Source organism: Colletotrichum jinshuiense, chromosome 10 (genome assembly GCF_051148585.1).
Source record: "Colletotrichum jinshuiense chromosome 10, complete sequence".
Lineage (NCBI taxonomy): Eukaryota > Fungi > Ascomycota > Sordariomycetes > Glomerellales > Glomerellaceae > Colletotrichum > Colletotrichum jinshuiense.
The window spans coordinates 2,575,072-2,594,676 of NC_139303.1; the positions used below are offsets into that span (position 1 = coordinate 2,575,072).

A 19,605-nucleotide genomic window follows, 5' to 3' on the forward strand; every position below is an offset into this window, starting at 1 on the left:
GGATCGGGCGAGGAATTCAGCTACATATGTGTTAAATTATGAGGTAAAGTAGTAGGGAGGATTCACGACATTTGAAATTATCAGATTCCCCCGTCTACTGCCAGCCTTTAATTCGCAGGAAACAAACATCTGACCCTAGGTTTGAACGTGATCTGGTCCAATTCTTTCTCGCAATCAATGGCCTGCCCAAACTGCCGATCCTTGATGCAGTCGAATTCCGGGACGCCTTTGCAGGTGAACCTGCCAAAAGTCTTCTCTCCGTCTCCATTTCCTATATACTTACAGTCTTGCCGTCCGTGAATGTCTTTTTTGGCGGAAAAGGATGGCGGCCACGTGCGTGTATTGAAAAATGTAGGTTTCCATCCCACCATGTCCGCCTCACATAGGTTCAAGACCCTGTCTAGCTTCGTGGGGAACATGACCCACATCTCACCCATACCTATCGCCTCCATTCCGGCTCCTATTGTTTCCTTGTAATAGATATTCACCGCCACTGAAGGTTGAGGTGGAAGTGGCGGCGGTGCCTTCGTGCTAGTCATAGGCGGTGGAGCGGGCTCCGAGGTTGTTGATGGTAGATCCGGCAGAGTCGTCTTTTTCCAGCTAATCGTGTCATGTGGATTTGGACTTGCCGTGATTATCTCAATGGGTTCCAAAGTCACTGTCGGCCGGGGCTCCAGCCATATTGTTGTGAATATCGGGACTGTTGTTGGACTTGTTAGGCTTGACGAAGAAAATAGAATACTCGAGGACAATGCGATTGTAGACGAATTTTCTATTGAACTAGTCATTGTCGTGATCTTTGTCGTCATATCTGTCGTCATCATCGTCGAGAGAGTGGGCTTCGTAGTCCTGTTGGGAGTCAACAAAGTCGTTGTAAGCAATGGTGCCCCGTAGCCGGCGCCAGTCGCTGTCCCTGTCGTCATCTTTGTCGAGGTATTGGGATTCATAGTCCCATTAGGAAACAAAAAGGTCGTTGGAAGCACTTTTGTTCCAGAGCCAGCGCCAACTTGGATATTCGTTGCGGCCAGAGATTCCTGTCCGACTGATGGGGATGACTGAGGAGACGCTGGTTTTTTAGGATTCGCAGAAACCGTTTCGTTCTTGATAGGGCGTGGACAGGCTTGTCTACGGACCGGGGCCTGCTCTCCGGGCTCCGCGGTCGTCGGAGGCCGAAACACTTGGTCACTCCGGGCCGGCCAAGACCTTTCACTGTATAGCCCGAAATTATCGACAAACAATCTCCACCGGGCCACATCAGAGCATGTTTTTGCCGGCTGGTACTGAATGAGTACCTTTCCACGATGGCTCTTGCACTCGGTGTCCTTGAGTAGGCTGTTATACTCGTCCGAGGGCACGTAGCCCTTGCGCCAAGCATCCCATTCTGAATAGATCAGTGTAATTGGGGCGTAGTTTGGCAAAAGCATATTAATCCTTCCCCTGCCGAAAATAGACAACAACTCTGTCGCAATTCTCCTATTTCTTTGAGGGTACGCGAATGTGTTCAAGTTGATGGCAGGATGCTGAAGAAGCGCGTCCGGAATCAGGTTGCCGTTTGCGTCCCAGTAGCTCGGTCGTGGGCGAGGTGCAATAACAAAGGCTAAAACATCCAGGTTTTCGTCGGGATCCCTGTCGTCGCCGAACATAATCCCCAAGTCACCCAGGTCCGGATTATTTTTGAGCTGATCTAGGCCATACGGGGCGAATTCAAACATCGGATCATCTTCGTCGCGCCCAGACCTCCACTCTTCCATGGCTTCGTCAAAAAGCTCTTCATCTGCGAGGGTATTCTCGTAAAAGTGGCTTGCCCACGCGCCCCGGGATGATATGATGACAATTGACAGGCATCCGGCGAGTCCCTCGACCGCAAGGGCTTCCACCTTGTGCTTGAATGTGATCCAGTTGTGGGTGACCGCATACTGTTCTTCTTCTGGCGCATCGATAGGAACGTTCCTGACGAGCTTTGGGCTATAATCGTCTGGGCCAGCATTCCTTGGACTGCGTATGTCCAGGATCTGAGCTGGCATGAAGTCTATATATCCCTGCGGATATTCTTCGGGGTCAGGCCACAACCCCTCAGCTGGGTTGCCACGCCTCTCGATATCTCGAGGAGGGAGTTGCGTCAAATTCTGCTTCTTTGCCAGGCACGCATTGCTGCCGCATAATTCTGGGCCGCAGGTGGGATGGCCTTCTCTAGTACTAGAAGTGCGTGTTGTAGTCACCGTAGTCACAGACTTAATAACGCTGCAGCCTGTGACTGTAGTGTACGCGCTGGTTATACACGTTGTACTAGCAAGAGTGTGTGTATGACTCCCTTCCACTACGTCTGCAAGATTTTGTCATTAGCTGACACTCTTACTGCGGATGAAGAATCCCGAACATAAACTCACCTTTATATACAGAGCAGAAGACCTTCTCGTGAGTGGCGGTCACAGTGGTGGTGCAGGATGATGTTGTTGACGTGGAGGCCGAGGACGTGGTGGATCTTGTTCTTGAAGCTTTGGTTGACTCTGGCTTCTCGGACTTCTTGGAAGGTTTCTCGTCGTCGTCGTCGTCGTCGTCGTTGTCGTCATCTTTGTTATCATCTCCTCCTCCCCCATCACCATCTCCGTCACCGTCTTTGTTTTTGGGGCAATTGCCGATCTTGAGCCCAAAGAGTTGGATGCAAAATTCAGGGACGTCGATTTTGATATTCGGAGGGAATGTGAAGAAACAGCCGAAACAGATTATCGGAGGTCCCACAAAAGGGAAAATAACTATGACATTTCAGTATACATCTTAGCGCAGTACGATCGGATTTTAGTCAAACTTGGAACAATAGTAGGGTCGCTGCCCCCCGGTGAAGTGGTCGTAATGTACACTGGTGATTTATATTTTACCTCACTAGGGGTAATGAGTATTGCTCCAGGTGGGATGATAGTAATCGTAGGAGGGGCTGTGGTCGACAAAGACGAGGAGCTGATCCATGGCACCGTCCATTTGACAGAAGACTCGGTCGTTGTTGCAGTCGGCACAGGAGGGAAGAGGATAGGTATCGGTGAAGTCGTTGCATTATTCATCCATGGCGGTGCCACAACGGCTGGGCTTGTTGATTTCCAAGGAACACCAGCGCTACCTGTCGTTGAAATCGGCGTGGTGACGACGTTTGCTGGCGGCACCGATTGAATGGCACTACTCGGTGTGGAAGATTGTGTAGAGGTAAGAACTGCGGGCGTTGATGTCAATGTGATAAGACTATTAGTTCTTGAAGATACTTCGGATGCCTCGCGCGTTGAAGTTGCCGAGCTAGTGGTGTTGATCCACGGCATTTCACTGATGGAGACTGCTGGAGTTGAGGAGAAGGAGGTGTTGCCCCATGGGAGTTGAGCAATAGGACTGGTCAAGGTCACAGGGCCCGGAGCCAAAACTATCGTTGACGTTGGGATCGTGTGAGTTAAGGAACTGATAGGAGGGTCACTGCTTGTCTAGACGATTTTAGCTATCGGATCTGGCAGGGTGATGACTGTCTATAGCTCAACTTACAGGTGCAGTGTTATGGCCGTGGACAACGCTCACTGGGCTACAGAGATCTGGTCTATCTCGGCATGTTGGTTGAAGGGCTGGTCCTGATGAGTTCTGAAACTGGCGAAAACTGTGTTGGTGTTCATGATCCGGCAGGGCATTGCTTTGAGCAAGTATCCAGCCCAAAACATGAAACAATCTCAAGAGGGTGATCATCTTCAGCGCTTCGTATGAGTATTGTCATCAATATGAACAAGCCGTTGCAAGGCGATAGCTGAGTTTCCGTAGTTTACAAACTACTTTGGAGGTTTGAAGACCCGTCCACAGGGATTCGAGTCATGGAAAGAGCACCGTTGCTATCCTTATATTTCTTTCCTACCAAATCTTAGGCTTACTCTTGTCGGAGGGAAACGCTACACGCCAGTCCAAAGTTGGAGCATGGCCTCTATCAGCAAACAATTGTTGGTCAAAGATTCCAAAGTCAAAAGTTATTTGCATCAATAACTAATCCACATAATTGACGTCTTCCGGCATGGTCAGATGCAGCCTTTTCTGAATGGGGTACCATCTATCAGATCGAACAATTGATACCAAGAAAGTGACGTCTCACAAAAGGGAGGTTGCTGCGTTAGGTAAAACGAATATTTTTGACTTTGTTGTTGAAGCAAGGGAATATCTGTGCCTCCTGTCGCCTTATTCGACAAAACTGCAGGCCATGGCAAATCAGTCGCCCCTGCCTTTCGGGGACGAGGACAAACCCGAAGTTCGAGACGCTCAACACTCTGTGCTACTCCATCGCTGAGGTTTGGCCAAAACAATCGCTAACTTGTTATCAATTGAGATCATAATAGTCACTTGAAAGCTTGGGTGAATTAGTCGCCCTTGCAGCCACGAAGCGGTGGTGGCACACGACTGTCTCTAGTCTCATGCGGGTTTGGGGCGCGGCCCGCAGCCTTACATAGAATGGCGGCAATGGAATTGATGCCTAAATGAGGCGGTGGTGGCTGTACACCCACAGCTGCAGTGCTCTTCGACAGAGCCTTGCCAGAGATTGATGGGTTTCCGTTGCATTCTCATATCTTCCCTCGTCAATGCATCGTTCGCAAGAGAACGAGAGAACCGAGCATTCGAGTTTCCCGGCAGACGATCCTATTCCAACCGCCTTTGAAACCACCAACGTGGAATGGCATATCAATACTAGACCCTGATCTGGCCAACGCCCCCGCAATATCGAGATGTCGAGCGACCACGCCAAGTCGAATGTTGGCAGCGGAAAGAGATTTCGTGACGAAGCCAATGATGACGATCTTTATCCCAACAATGCAGAACGGTTATGTCGGGGCAGCGGACACAATCAAGGTCTGGATCATCGAGAGCCGTCAGGCAGACTTCGCCATTCCGAATATACTGTGGGATGGATATGCGCACTTCCCATTGAGCTGGCCGCGGGCCAGGCTATGCTGGACCACATCCACGAAGACCTGCCAAAGATAGATACCGATACCAACGCATACACCCTCGGGAACATTGGCACACATAACATCGTCATGACGTGCTTGCCTTCAGGCCAATACGGAACCAACAATGCGGCAATTGTGGCCAGTGATATGTGTCGAAGCTTTCCGTCAATTCGTGTGGGATTGATGGTCGGCATTGGTGGCGGCGTGCCTGGCGACGTCGATGTTCGATTGGGTGATATAGTTATCGGCAAGAGGGTGGTACAGTACGACATGGGCAAGATTCTTTCTGGTGGTCAGGTTCAACGAACTGGGGCTCAGGGTAGACCGCCGCCGATTCTCCTAAAAGCTGTCTCCAAGCTACAGGCGCTTCACGAACGAACGCCCAGCGAGGTACCTTCTATCATCAAAGACATGCTTGAGCGCTACCCCGATCTGGCCAAATACGCCTATCCAAGTACGCAGGAAGATCGACTGTTTCGCGCCACATATGACCATGACCAGGCGGCAGACTGCAATCATTGCGACTTGTCCGAATTGGAAAATCGACCCTTGCGAAGAAACCATGATCCAAAGATCCATTATGGCGGCATTGCATCTGGAAATCAAGTTGTGAAATGCGGCACGACCCGTGATGCCATGGCCAAAGAACTCGACATTATATGTTTTGAGATGGAAGCAGCCGGCTTAATTGATGTCTTTCCTTGTATTGTTATCCGAGGCATTTGTGACTATGCAGATTCCCATAAGAATAAACAATGGCAGAGGTACGCGGCGGCAACGGCAGCGGCCTTTGCAAAGGAGCTTCTCTCCGTCATTGCTCCAAACGCAAATAGTAAGTGCAAATACAATATTCAAAACACTTCTAACACTATCACAGTACAGAAACAGTTGGAAGCTCGTCGAAGAGACTTATTGAACTTCATACGGTTTGATCAAATTGATTCCCGTCACACAACCATCAAAGCGGCGCATACTAGAACTTGCGAGTGGCTTCTTAAGCATGACTCTTATAAGTCTTGGCTTGATCCCGCCCAGATCTCCCAGCACCATGGATTTCTATGGATCAGTGGAAAGCCCGGTGCTGGAAAGTCGACGTTGATGAAGTTCGCGTTCAGTCAGTTAAAGAAACGCCAAACTGCACGCACCGCTCATACTTCTTTTTTTTTTAATGCTCGAGGGGACGACTTAGAAAAGACAACGGCTGGTTTATATCGATCCCTACTTCTTCAACTTCTTGAACGGTTTCCGGATTTAGAATCTGTTCTTGATGACCTCGACCTTATTCCGCTCAGCCAGACATGCTGTCCTACAATCGAAATACTCCGAGATCTTTTTGGCAAGTCTATAATGAAACTTTGCCAGCGTCGATTGACCTGTTTTGTCGATGCCCTTGACGAGTGTGACGAGGAACAAGTTCGAGAAATGGTTACGTACTTCGAGGACCTCGGAGAACTGGCCGCAACCAACGGCATAGGGCTCCAAATTTGCTTCTCGAGTCGTCATTATCCCCATATCGATATCCGGAACGGCCTAAGAATTACTCTCGAAGACCAGCCTGGCCATGAACAAGACTTGGAAAAGTACGTGCGAAACTGCCTAAAAACAGGCCGGCGTTCGGACGCCGTGAATATCCAAACCCAGATTCTAGAGAAGGCTAGCGGCGTCTTTATGTGGGTTGTTTTGGTTGTTGATATCCTCAATAAGGAGTACAATCGAGGCCGGATCTTTGCAGTCAAAAGAAGACTAAGTGAAATACCTGGTAAGCTAAGTGAGCTATTCAAAGACATTCTAACGCGGGATAACGACAACATGGAAGACCTCTTGCTCTGCATTCAGTGGATACTATATGCAAAACGGCCGCTAAACCGGCAGGAGTTCTATTTCGCTATCTTGTCCGGATTATCAAATGAGGAACTTATTGAGTACGACCCCGAGCGAATAACTCCTGATGATCTTGACCGCTTCGTCGTCAGCAGTTCGAAAGGGCTAGCGGGGATCACAAAGTCGGAATACAAAACTATTCAATTTATCCATGAGTCAGTGCGGGACTTTCTCATCAAAGACAATGGACTACGGCAGCTTTGGCCTGGCCTTGGGGAGAATTTTCAAAGTTCCAGCAACGATAAGCTGAAAGAATGTTGTCATTCATATATCAAGTTTGAAAGCTCGACCGAAATACCAACTCCCAAGCCCCTTCCAAATGCCAACTCAGAGGAGCGACGAATAGTAACAGAAAGATTCCCATTTCTTAGGTATGCGACTGAGCATATGCTCCATCACGCCAATGTTGCCGCCGATGAGATCTCACAACAAAATTTCTTGGATCAATTCCCACTTCAGGACTGGATTCGTCTTAACAACATGTTTGAGCAACACCATACCCGTCATTACACACCGAACGCAAATCTGACATATATTCTGGCAGAGTGGGACTTTGTCAAACTGCTGGAAGACCACGTCCTGAAGCATCCTCACGTTCATATTAAGGGAGAAAGACACGATTTTCCGTTATTTGCTGCTCTGTTTAACGGGCACCGACTTGCAGCTAAAACACTCCTTGGGCAGGCTGCAAGTCCCCATCACTACGAGAGCCTGTTTACGGACCCTAACTACAAAAAGAATTTTGCAATTCGGAAAGACCAAGGACCACTTCATTGGGCTATCGAGAACAAGCACACAGCTCTTGCGAGAATTCTGATTACCTCAAACGATCTCGCTTTGACGATGAAGGACGCAACAGGACGTACAGCACTTCACTCCGCTGCTTTTTTCGGAGATGAGGTTACCATGGCTCTGCTAATTGAAAGATTTGACGAGTTTCATCATCCAAGTCTCTCTGAGATGACACCAACACATGCTGCTCAAAAGATCAACAAAGCAACAGCCAATGTCTTTATCGATAGAGGAGCGTTTATTGACGCAATTGATGAGCAGAATGCAACAGCGCTGTTTCTTGCTGCTGAAAATGGCTTTGAGCAGGCGGTCAAGACCTTGCTTGACAATATGGCCTCTACCAACTGTGCAGATAAATACGGCCGAACGCCTCTTCACCGAGCTACTGAAGAAGGTTACGAAGCTGTGGTGAGAGTTCTTCTTGAGAATGGAGCTCTTACCAATTGTTCAGATCAAGATGGCCGAACGCCTCTTCACCGAGCTGCTGAATGTGGCCATGAGGCTATAGTGAGGACCCTACTTGAGAATGGGGCCTCTGCCGACTGTATGGATGAAGATGGCGAGACGCCCCTTCACCAGGCTGCAGTACTTGGCTATGAGGCTGTTGTGAGAGCCCTGCTTGATAATGGGGCCTCTGCCAACTGTGCAGATAAATACGGCCGAACACCTCTTCACCAAGCTGCTGAAAAAGGGTATGAAGCTGTGGTGAAAGTCCTTCTTGAGAATGGAGCCTCAGCCGACTGTATGATGGATGAAAATTGCGAGACGCCCCTTCACCAGGCTGCAGTACTTGGCAATGAGGCTGTTGTGAGAGCCCTGCTTGATAATGGGGCCTCTGCCAACTGTGCAGATAAATATGGCCGAACACCTCTTCACCAAGCTGCTGAAGAAGGTTATGAAGCTTTGGTGAAAGTCCTTCTTGAGAATGGAGCCTCAGCCGACTGTGCGGATAAATATAGCCAAACGCCCCTTCACCGAGCTGTTGAATGTGGCCATGAGGCTATAGTGAGGACCCTACTTGAGAATGGGGCCTCTGCTAACTGTGCGGAGAAAAATGGCCGAACGCCCCTTTACCAAGCTGCTCTGCGTGGCAATGAGGCTGTAGTGAGGGCCCTGCTCGAGAATGGAGCGTCTGCCGACTTGGCAGATAAATACGGCAAAACACCCCTGCACCAAGCTGCTGCACTTGGCTATGAGGGTATTGTGAGGGTCCTCCATGAGAATGGAGCTTCGGCCGACTATACGGATGAACACAGCTGAGCACATCTTCACCAAGCTATCAATGCTAGTATTTGCAGGATGTTTTCGTCATGGGTTGAAATGGCAAAACAAGCAGTTTCGAAACGTATCAACGAGCAGAACAAAGCCACTTCCATCTCCTAGTCATTTTCCTATCAACTATAGAACTCGAATTAGAAGTTGAATCATCTCTGCTACCCGCACACCACAAGTTGTCGCAGTTGGGACAATATGGCCTTAAATTGTAGGTGAGCTTGAGCAACAATGTTGACGTTGGCTCTTGGGACTATGAAGGTTGCAGACTGCTTTGTTCATCCCATGGAAACATAAGAAAATAAAAAGATAATGTTCAAAAAATACTCCTAAACCACCGTAACTAAGTCGGTGCAACGATAAGAAAGAGCCGGAAATTGTTGAAACCAGGAATTTGGGAGGGAGGGGTTTGCAACAAGTGAGCTACGTTTAGCCAGTCTAAATGGAACTCGCCTTATTTCTATTTTCTTTCCTAACCTACATATTTCTACTATTACATGACAGGAATGTTGTTTGCGGAAAGGTTTCGACCAGTGTGTGCGTTATCATGTTTGTCATTGAGGAATGTTTTAGGTCGTAACCCGTCAGAGATGGCTGCATAATAATCATTTGCATCATTTCTGCCTTGAAACATGAATAATGCAATTGCGATTCTATTGCCGCCGCAAGAAACTATGGTTCCTCGCCGAGTAGATCGAGGGCAGCCATTGAGTATATCTAGCCACATGTGTAGACGGGCGTTTCAGTAGCCCAATATGCATACAAATTCTTGTTCCCCTTTCGATCAATCCTTGTCCGCCTTTTCTTCTCCTCTTTTTGCATCTTTTCCGCATGCCTGTGTTGCGTCGCTAGCAGTGAGTGCTGCTGAGATGCAGACAAGTGCATTAAGCTGCTTCGATCGTTCGCGCGCATACTTGTCAACTGGTAAGTTGCCGTCGCCCTCTCTCTCTTCTCTCTCTTTGACAACAACCGTGTGTCGCCTGCTTTGCTAGGCCCCTCCTCGTCGACGGGTTCTACCAGGGATTGTTCTAGTTGTGAAGGGGAGGTCCGAGTTTGACGGTGCAACTGAGTGAAGGACGGCCCCGCCTGTGCTGATGAGTGCCTCGATATGATTTTCCCTGACGGTAAACGAATCGAGTCTGCATCGACTTGTAGTGGCTTTTGATTTGAACTTGTTGCTGTCTGCTCTTGGTTCCTCTGGTCGTCATCGCCCTCGATATCACTCTCTGCGTCATCTTCCGGTTCGGAGAAGTCGTAGAATTCGGCAAACTCCGAGTCTGGTTCTGAGATATCAAATCTGCAGTGACCCTTGCCGGTCATATGCTGTTGCACAGCCTGTACGGTAGCCCTCTCCGTTCCGCAATGTATACATTCTCGGTATCCGAAAATGACGAGATGCAGATATTTGAAGAGGGTCTCGAGGTCGACTATTAGATTTTGATGATGTGGAACAAACAGGCCGTGTGATTTTTGCATGTGCGTCACGCTGTCGGCGAAGCTTGGTGATGTCTTGGGGCAGAACAGGCATTGCTCAGGTGTGAATGGTGGCATGGCCGCGTCAGGGGAGTCGATTGGCTCCATGAACGATGTGGGGGTAGTGTTGGTTTCCGGGGCCGATGATAGGCTCATTGGTAAAGTCGATAGCGGGGTAGTTGCAGTTGCAGTTGTAGTAGTTGTTGTCGTCACCAGCATATCAATGAATTGCAAAGTAGTCGTTGATGTTTGTATTGTAGATGAGATGGTATTGATCGAAGTGAGTTTCTATCTGTTTTATATATCTGGGCCAGGTTGAATCGGACGATGCAAGCGTCTGCAGTCTGTGAATAGCATGGCTGTCAAATTACGGCCTTGTGTCTCTTGGCAATTCAGGTCCGGTAGATGGGCGACGACAGTTCGTGAGTCAGAGCATTGAGCTAAGCCCCTTAGGGCCGAGGCGTACCGCCGCTGGAACGACGCTTTACTGCATCGCTACTAGAGCGTCTCATTTTGGCCAATGAGATGTCCGTTGGCTCAATGATGGAGGATGATTCATAATGAACAACGCAGCCACTTCAACTTACGGTACAATGGCTGGCATCCCGAAGTGGCAGTGCCATTGAGAACGAATCGAGCCGTGTTCCACTTACCCCAAATCTGGCACATGCACCATGCTCATCACCCCTGGGATTAATTGGCGAGACCGCAAACGCGATGCTTCTCCACGATCGTGGTGATTTCGATCTTCTTCACCATGAGGGGCAATTGGGAGAGAATTGGATGACATTTCACGCGGTTCGTACACAATGGCACAATATGTCACACATCTCGAACTATGCATCGCATACGTACTCAGTGGTGACTGAGATGTAAGACATCGGGACGTATAGTGTTGCTTTCCGAAAAGCTCCTGAGCCGTCCTGGTAGGTGATGCCGTGCCATGAGATGCCATCCGATATCCCCAGCAAGTTGCAGCAAGAAAGAGGTCCAAGGCTTTTTTTTTTTCTTTTTTTTTCCCTTTGTCTTTGTAGGCGAGGTGGCGCTGGACTAACAACTGAGATGCCTCCTAATACCGACAAATCATGAGGATTAAAGTTGAGCCAAGCCTGATCCCTCGTACTTGTCTTGGTACGGAGGAGATTCTTGACTGTATGGGCAGGTTTCTGCCATGTCACATCGGCTTCTAACTTGAACCGCAAACTTTCTGAAGGCTAGAACACTCACGCTTTGAGCGTTTTCGATCTCCAACACACCCAGAGACGATAGGGCCGAAAACGGCGCCGCATACACCATGCACTAGAAATTGACCTTTAATGGTCATTTTACCACTAATGTCTTTGACGACCTTTCATTTCTCATGTCGCTCGGACGGAAGAGCGCTCCCATACTCATCGTAGATGTGAACGCCACCAGAGTCTAGTTGCAGGTGCCGTCGGTTTAAGCAGTGGCCTGGATGCCGCCCCCGTTGATATGCGCGAAGCACCCGTGTCGATAACGCATCTCACTGCCATGTTTCGAATGTCAAACAACACCATAAAGGGCCACGCTGTTGCACCACAACTGGGCGATGTCACCCACAAGTGCATATCTTTAGCGGTGGCCTGGGAATGCAATGGATAGGCACGCCGACAAACTTTCTTTTCCAATAGAGCCAAACTTGGTCGTTCAGCCTGGGCAGTTTGACACATGGTGGCAAAATCTCCCGACAAGCCGACCGAGGACGAGTCGCCGACGTTGGAGACATTCATCCAAATTTTCGCGCAGGTACATACCTGCGGTGAGCGTGCAGCATGTTTTCAAAGGGCTTTGCCAAGTAGACACCGCAAATGGGGTCGTGAAAGGCTGCTCCTGGGTTGGCTTGCTTCGTACATGACCAGGTCAACGAGAGGCCACCAGCTGACCCCTTGGCGATAATATTGACTTGGAATCTTGGGTGTTTTTTGAACAGCGGAGGCGACTTAGTCGACACGGTCAATAGTCATACAGTTGAAAGAGCTATCAACTCACTTTTCGTATTCTGGCCAGGAAACTGCAACGTGGCATGCTGATACCCGATCAACTCTCTTGGTAACCCTTACTAGCTTGAAAGCTACCTTTGTCAAGGTAGCCGCTGGTTCGCGTATTTTGCAAGGCAGCGTGTAGTCAATTAAGGCTTACTGAGTAGTTAATTCAGTAACCAATAAATTTAAACTACCATTAAACTACTATTAAAGTCACTAGTATTCATATTTATGACAGCGAATTAGCAAAACCAAGTTCAACGTCCTGCTTGCATACGTCTAAGTGATTCCATGTGTCAGCATCCCGGCCGTGATTGCGGTTAACCCAGTGTGAAGCCATATCAAAACCTCGAAGAGCTCTTTTCTGTGGTTATAACTAGGCATAAATCAGTTAGTAGAGGAGTTCCCAGTTCTCTTCCTCAGATGTCGTAAGCAAGATATCCCCGTCACTTACACGCCCTCATGCGGACGGGCCACGGTTCGCTGCACACTGTGCCGGGAGACCAGCGGTTGCCCAGGACCAATAAAAGAGCGACAACCGTGGGTAAGGGGAGCGCGGCTCACTGGCCCGAGAATCTGCCGACGGTTTTAATCGAAGTAAGGCTCCCCCCGCGCCTTTTCGTTCCCATTTTCCTCCCCCCAACTCACTCATCACCACCGCCTTGTTGGTCGTCTGCCCGCGCACAGTGCCAAGTGACTTGCCCGCACGACCGCCGCTTACACGGCCGTATAAAACATCCAACATGTGTTTCCCAACACCAACAAGCGCGGGTTTCTTCGTGACAGTGCTGCAAACGAGTTTGAATTTGGTTCTCTTCGGTTACTACTTGCAAAAGAGAATGTCTCGCTCTCTTCCTATGTGATACTTCTCCCCTATTTGACCCCTTTTCGACAACAAGACCGTACCCATTCGCCTACGGCACCTCCCATCTCTTCTCCAGCCCTTTAACTGTCACCATGGCCGTGGATCCTAAGTTCAAGCAGGAGATCCAGCAGGTCAGTAAACACAAACTCGCCGTGGTTATTTGCCCTCTCACCCATATCGACTTTGCCTGTGTATGGCAAAGGGACCACCCCACAGCTGGATTCCTCTCCCATATCTTACTCGGCCCCGACCTTTTGGCTACCGCTCAAAGATAGTCTTGCCAAACTGTATTCATATTGACCAATGTCCACCAGATGATGTACATTGCCGGAGAAACGCAAGATGTGTCCATCCAGACAATCAAAATCATCGAAGACATCATCCGCGACCAAGTCGTCCACATGGTACCGCCCTTTCCCATCTTCATTCTTACTATCTTCCGATGCACACACCCTCATATCCTTACATCTGACACATACATAGCTGAGGACGGCAAACGACCTCGCCAACCGCCGTGGCTCCCGCGTCTTCTCCAACAACGACCTCATCTTCCAGGTGCGCCACGACATCGCCCGCGTCGAGCGGCTCCGCACCTTCCTCACCTGGAAGGCCATCCGCAGGACCGTCAAGGACTCGGACGAGAAGGAGGGCCTCGTCGACGAGGCCGACATGGACGACGGCGTCGCCGCCGCGGCCGCCGGCCCCGCGGACGACGCCCCGGCCAGCAAGACCAAGTTCCCCGTCATCTCGCTGCCCTGGGACGTCTCGTCCTACTTCTCGGAGCAGGTCGCCGAGGTCGGGCAGGACGACCTCTCGGCCGTCATCAGCAGCGGGCCCACGCTCGAGAGGCTGCGCAGGAACGACGAGCGCACGCGCGACATGACCGTCGCCGAGTACACCACCTGGTCCGAGTACCGCCACGCGTCCATGACGTTCCGCAAGGTGAAGCGGTTCCGCGAGTGGTCCGGCCTGGGCGTCATCGCCGAGAGCAAGCCCAACGACGACGTCATGGACATCCTGGGCTTCCTGACCAACGAGATGGTGCAGAATCTGACGTCCGAGGCGCTCAAGGTGCAGCATCAGGAGCTGCTTCGCCTGGAGAGAGGCGGGGTGTCGGAAAAGATCCAGGGAGGGCTGTTTGCCGAGCCCGAGGGCACTAGGAAGGCCATCGATGCGAGGCATATCCGGATGGCGTTCCAGCGGTTGCAGGGCGGGCCGAAGAAGTGTCGGGCTCTTTTGAATGGAACGCGGCTTCCGCGCTCGTCGACACTCAGGCTTGTAAGTATACTTTCGTTGAAACAATGGGTGGTCGCATGCTAATATGGGATTCTTGCCACAGCTCTGATCTTGGTTTGGCATTGGCCATTATGCTGTTGGGCAACCACGGCGAGACCAACTAAACTGACTCTGAGTCTTGCTGCAACTTGGTTCAAATTCTTGTTTCTCACTATGATATTGGAGTCTTGTTAAATGTGTGATGCGATATATGGAAAGCGAATGTGGCAATGAATGAGTGAATTGATATCTTGCGAGTAACACTGTTAATACGCTGCTTGCTTATAAGAGGAAATCATGTGTCATCGTGAACGAGATGACGCGCTAGTCATCGCTGGCTTATTCAACCATGTACATGATCTGTATTGAAAGGCACCAACCAATCAATGATGGATGATATAATGACAAGCATTCAAAAGAAACAGTCACACAAATGACAAAAAGTTTTGCGCGTCAAGGACAGGATTCGAACCTGCGCGACCGAAGCCACTGCCTAATCTGGAATCAAGGTTTGATAGCAGGGCAGCCCATTAACCACTCTGGCACCTTGACTAGTGACCTGTTGTTGAAGATGCAGGCTCTATCACAGCCTATATCGACGGTGCTGGCTACCTGAGTCCCCGCAGTCTCAGGCCCTGAAGGCTCTGTTTCAGTCACCGCTTGCAGCAGCAGTACTAGCATTGCTTTCGGGTTCGATAAAAATTGACGGCCTTCTCAAGGAAAACACGATTGGAAATCCGTCGAGTAGTCAAAAATGTGAAGAGTGAAGAGAAGAAGAGATTGCCAGCAGCGCGGACGAGAAGAGAAAATCTCTCTCATTCTGCACTGGGCACATTCTGTCCTGGGTGTCGACGCCAACTATCATAGCGGCTACCAACCGTTCGCCATCCCACTGTAACAGACCGCCACGCCGTGCGATCGGACGCACCTTGGGCGTGTCGGCTGTCGGGCACTGGGCTCCCCGCCAGCATCGCCAGTTCCCGAAGGCTGACCCCGGATCCGACCCCGCGGTCGTCACATGACGATGACGTGAGTCTTAAAATGCCATTCCGATCTTTTATAATCGCAGGTATCCCTTGAACTCTGGTGAACACCGTCGAGCATTGAGGAATCGCCTGAGTTTACAGCACTCGCACGTACTATCTACCCTACGCAAGCACTGAAACGTGACTCGATCCAGAGATAAACAAATCATTGACCCACCACCGCCCGAAGACCGGAAGAGGGGTTCACGATGGCATCCGCACAGCAGCTCGACCTCCCAGATGGACGGGTTCTCTCTTACGACTTGTCCGGCCCGGACTCACAGCCCATCGTCTTGTTGGCCAACTCCCTGGCGGCACCTTTCAGACTCTGGGATAATGTCGTCAAGGTGCTTCACGACAACGGCTTCCGCACGCTTCGCTTTGACCAGCCTGGCCACGGCAAGTCCTCGGCGCCCAAGGCCCTCGACACGGAGTTCGAGACGATAGCAGACGACGTGCACTTTCTCGTCAAGTCGCTCAAGATTGAGAAGCTGTTCGCCTGGGTCGGCGTCTCAATGGGCGCCGCGACGAGCTTTTACTTTGTGACAAAGTACCCGGGCATCGTCCAAAAGGTGGCCATCTGCGACACCATCAGCTCGTCCCCGAAACTGGCCGGTGTGGAGAACACGTTTGGCCCGCGGGCCCAGGCCGCGCGGGAGGCCGGGAACATGCAGGAACAGGTTGAGCAATCGCTGCTGCGTTGGTTTGGCGCCGATTGGATCAAGGCCAACCCGGAAGAGGCCAGCCGCGCCCGGGCCATCATGAACCAGACCACGGTAGAAGGGTTCCAGACGTGCTGCCACGCGCTCCAGAGCGACAAGTTCGACATCCGGCCGCTGTTTGAGAGGGTGGGCTCTGGTGTTGACGAGGCATTGCTCGTCGTCGGCGAGAAGGACGCGAACCTGCCGCAGGCGATGAGCGAGATGCAGGACAAGGTTGAGAAGGGATTCAGGGCGGCGGGCAAGGACGGGAAGATCGAGCTCAAGGTCATCAAGAACGCGGGCCACGTCCCCTTTGTCGACAACTTTGAGCAGTTCAAGGAGGTGATTCTGAGCTACCTGAAGAACTGAGTTAGACTGGTCGCACGCGCCAGGCAAAAAAAAAAAAATTCACCCAAGACGATGAGATTTTCTGGAGGTTGGAGGTCATGAAGCTATTTCAATCGGCTTCCGCTCCCAGCCTCTGGCGGCTTCGGTGAGATGAACTAGCAAAAAGGAGAGCACAAAGAAGGGTAATTGGCAGCTCGGTGAAGAACCCAATCAAATGTCTCTTACTTGCTCCCCGTGGCCCGTGCTCCTCACCTTACCTTCGCCGACGACCCACTTTAGGTCTAGCTCCGTCTCAGCCGCCCACCACCAGCCTCTTTTTTCCGTGGATTTCCCCCCCCAGGCACCCCCCCGTCCCCAGCCGTCCAGTCACTGATTGCACTTTTTTGGTGCTGGTCTTGGTGCTGGTGTTGGGCCTGGCCCATGTGCCCGTGCCTGGGTGCTGCTCCGTTCCATCTGCTCCCACAGCAACCGCCCGTCAACCATCACCATACACACACACATAGGCACACCACATACTCAACCCGTGCGGCAGACAGACAAAGGCGCCGGTCAAACGCTGAGATAGGAGCCTTTGCTCTCCTCCCCCTTTCCCCCGCCACCTCCGCCCTATATCTCTACATCCGACGCTCTCTCTTCCACACCGACTGCATCATCATTATCGGCTCTCTCTCAACCAATCCGCTCCGTCTGTTGCCATCATCGCTGACGTGGTTGTGAACGCGACTCCCCCATCTCCGCACCCCGTCCACCTCGACCTTCGTTCGAACCGGCATTTTTCTCGCACACAAGAGCCGCAAATTACCCCGCGCCCTTCATTGTTACAATTAAATCACACATATACCTATCCCCCCGCGGCTTCATTCCAGCTCCAATTCGCCGCAGTCGCTGCCTTTCACAGCCCAACATGGCTACCGACTCCGATGCTGGTGCCCAGCAGCCCAATTGCACCCCGACCGACAACCGCTCTGTCGCCGACGACCCGACCACACCCCAGGAGAACGGCATCCTCGCATTGAACTCGTCGCAGGTAACGCTGCCGTCGACGGAGGTGCCCGCGTCCCCCATCGATCCCAACCAGTCCTTCAAAACCGAAGTCAACGACGACCGGCTGAGCTCCTCGGCCGTTATTCCCTCGTCCCTGACCCCGCCGCCCTCGTCACAGCTCCTGGCCCACACCGGCAACGGCGTCCTGCAGACCGCATACGGCGCTTCGCAGCGGTCCGCCCTCTTCTCACCTCCCGCCACCGGCCTCAACGCGACCGTCCGCCGGGATGGCGGCCTGGGTGCCGAGTATCTCCCCCCGGCGCCGCAGCAGGTCCTCGAGGCGACGGCCGACGAGCTGCGAGCCATGATGCAGGCGAGCATCGCCGAGCACGCCAAGCTGAAGATGGAGGCCGCGCACCACAAGCTGCAGTACAACCTGCTCAGCCTGCAGGCCGACGAGGACGCGAAGCGGGCGGCCGTCGAGCACGAGATGACCCGACGGGAGATCGAGGCCCTCAGGACGGCTGAGTACTCGCGCCAGGCGGTCCGCGAGCTCAGCGCCGCGTCCGAGTCGGCGCAGCTCAAGTACCTCCAGATGAAGCTCTGGTACGAGGAGGCCATGGACGAGAACGAGGGCCTGGTCAGGCGGGTCAAGATGGCCAAGAGGGTCATTTCACAGAAGGAGGAGGAGATTATGGGCCTGACGGAGGAGCGGGATATGCTCCTTAACCGCATCCGCGAGAACCGCGAACACTTCCACATGCTCTGCAGCCCGGGCGGCATATTTCACGGCGCGATGACGCCGAAGCAGCAGCACAGCGTCTCAACACCGCAACAGGCCCACCGCGTCACCCCCAAGCAGACGCCGCGGTCGGCGAACCGCGACCATGGCCCCGAGCCCATTGCGGCTCTGCTGCAGGCCCTCAGCCAGGACAACAACAACAATAACAACAGCGCGCCGTCGACGCCCACGACGGCGGTCAGACCCGCGCCCCGCAACCCCCCCAAGCACACCCGAAACGCACAGTCTCTGTCCGCCCTGCCGACGACGCCGCTGTCCCGCCCCCAGCGCCACGAGCACGCGGGGCTGCTGCCCTCGGCGAACCTGGTGCCCCAGAGCGAGCCCCGGCACAGGTACAACAGCGCCGCCCGGATCGTCCCAGGCACGCCGCCGCGGGCGATCCAGGAGCGGGTGCAGGAGCGGGCGCGCAAGAGCCGCGAGAGCACCATCTCGGTCGACGACAACGAGGAGCTGGCGCGCCAGGCGCTCGAGTCGGTGGCCAAGTCGGCGTCGTTCCTGTCGCAGGCGTCGCGCGGCTCGCGAGGGGGCGCCCGGCGGCCTCTCCCGGGCGGCGACGCGGACGAGGAGGACGTCTACGAGAGCCAGGCCAGCCAGGCGGCGTCGGAGATGCTCCGGCGCGACCCGCGGGAGAGCTTCGAGGTTGCCAGCTCCGTCGGCTCGCGCGACGGCACGCCGGCGCCGGCGGAGAAGAGCGCCCGGCTCCAGGCGAAGCTCTTCTCGGGCATCACCAAGACCGGCGCCGACAAGCGCAAGTTCAGCGGCGGCGGGCCCAACGGCCACGGGCAGGAGCCCCGGTCGGACATGGTGAGCCCGCCCAAGAAGATGCGCGTAGGCGGTCCCATTGGCGAGAACCCCAAGGTCGGCCTCGGGATCCAGTACAGCTACAGCTGAATTGTGATGGGGGGAGACCTATACTATACACGTCTTGCGTCTTGCGTCGTGCGTCTGCGCGTCTTTGCGTCGCCTGCTCCCCCCCGGCCCTGGGCCACCCCCCGCCGCGGATGGTTCGTCCGGCGAGGTGGCTGGGTTTGGGGGAGCGGTGTGTGGGGATAGCACGGCGGCTGCGGCGTTGTTCTCGCCGAGAGGGCACAGTTTTCCCTCGTCGCTGCTGCAATTGCAGGGAATAATTGACGTGGCACGCTGCAGGTGGATCTTTGGGCCGCACATTATGGGTACGGCACGGCTGAGCTGAGCGAGCGAGAGAGAGGAAGAGAGAAAGAAAGGGC

At 52.7% G+C, this 19,605-nt stretch overlaps 4 protein-coding genes across 4 annotated transcripts; 3 read left to right on the forward strand and 1 right to left on the reverse strand.

Annotated features, from left to right (window-relative positions):
- Nucleotides 1–639: 639 nt before the first annotated feature.
- Nucleotides 640–2,976, reverse strand: EsH8_X_000656 (uncharacterized protein; the record flags this gene model as incomplete). The annotated part of the gene is made up of 4 exons (XM_083274744.1): nt 640–780; nt 1,293–1,975; nt 2,388–2,753; nt 2,970–2,976. The coding sequence occupies 4 exons, from the start codon at nt 2,974–2,976 to the stop codon at nt 640–642; spliced, it is 1,197 nt and encodes a 398-aa protein (XP_083120136.1).
- Nucleotides 2,977–6,380: 3,404 nt separating this feature from the next.
- Nucleotides 6,381–8,891, forward strand: EsH8_X_000657 (uncharacterized protein; the record flags this gene model as incomplete). Its single annotated transcript, XM_083274745.1, has 2 exons — nt 6,381–6,994; nt 7,211–8,891. 2 exons carry the CDS (start codon nt 6,381–6,383, stop codon nt 8,889–8,891), a joined length of 2,295 nt encoding a protein of 764 aa, XP_083120137.1.
- A 4,445-nt stretch (nt 8,892–13,336) lies between these two features.
- Nucleotides 13,337–16,614, forward strand: EsH8_X_000658 (uncharacterized protein; the record flags this gene model as incomplete). Its single annotated transcript, XM_083274746.1, has 4 exons — nt 13,337–13,375; nt 13,559–13,648; nt 13,728–14,522; nt 15,769–16,614. 4 exons carry the CDS (start codon nt 13,337–13,339, stop codon nt 16,612–16,614), a joined length of 1,770 nt encoding a protein of 589 aa, XP_083120138.1.
- An 883-nt stretch (nt 16,615–17,497) lies between these two features.
- EsH8_X_000659 (uncharacterized protein) lies at nt 17,498–19,270 on the forward strand (the record flags this gene model as incomplete). Its single annotated transcript, XM_083274747.1, has 1 exon — nt 17,498–19,270. The coding sequence occupies one exon, from the start codon at nt 17,498–17,500 to the stop codon at nt 19,268–19,270; it is 1,773 nt and encodes a 590-aa protein (XP_083120139.1).
- Nucleotides 19,271–19,605: the final 335 nt, after the last annotated feature.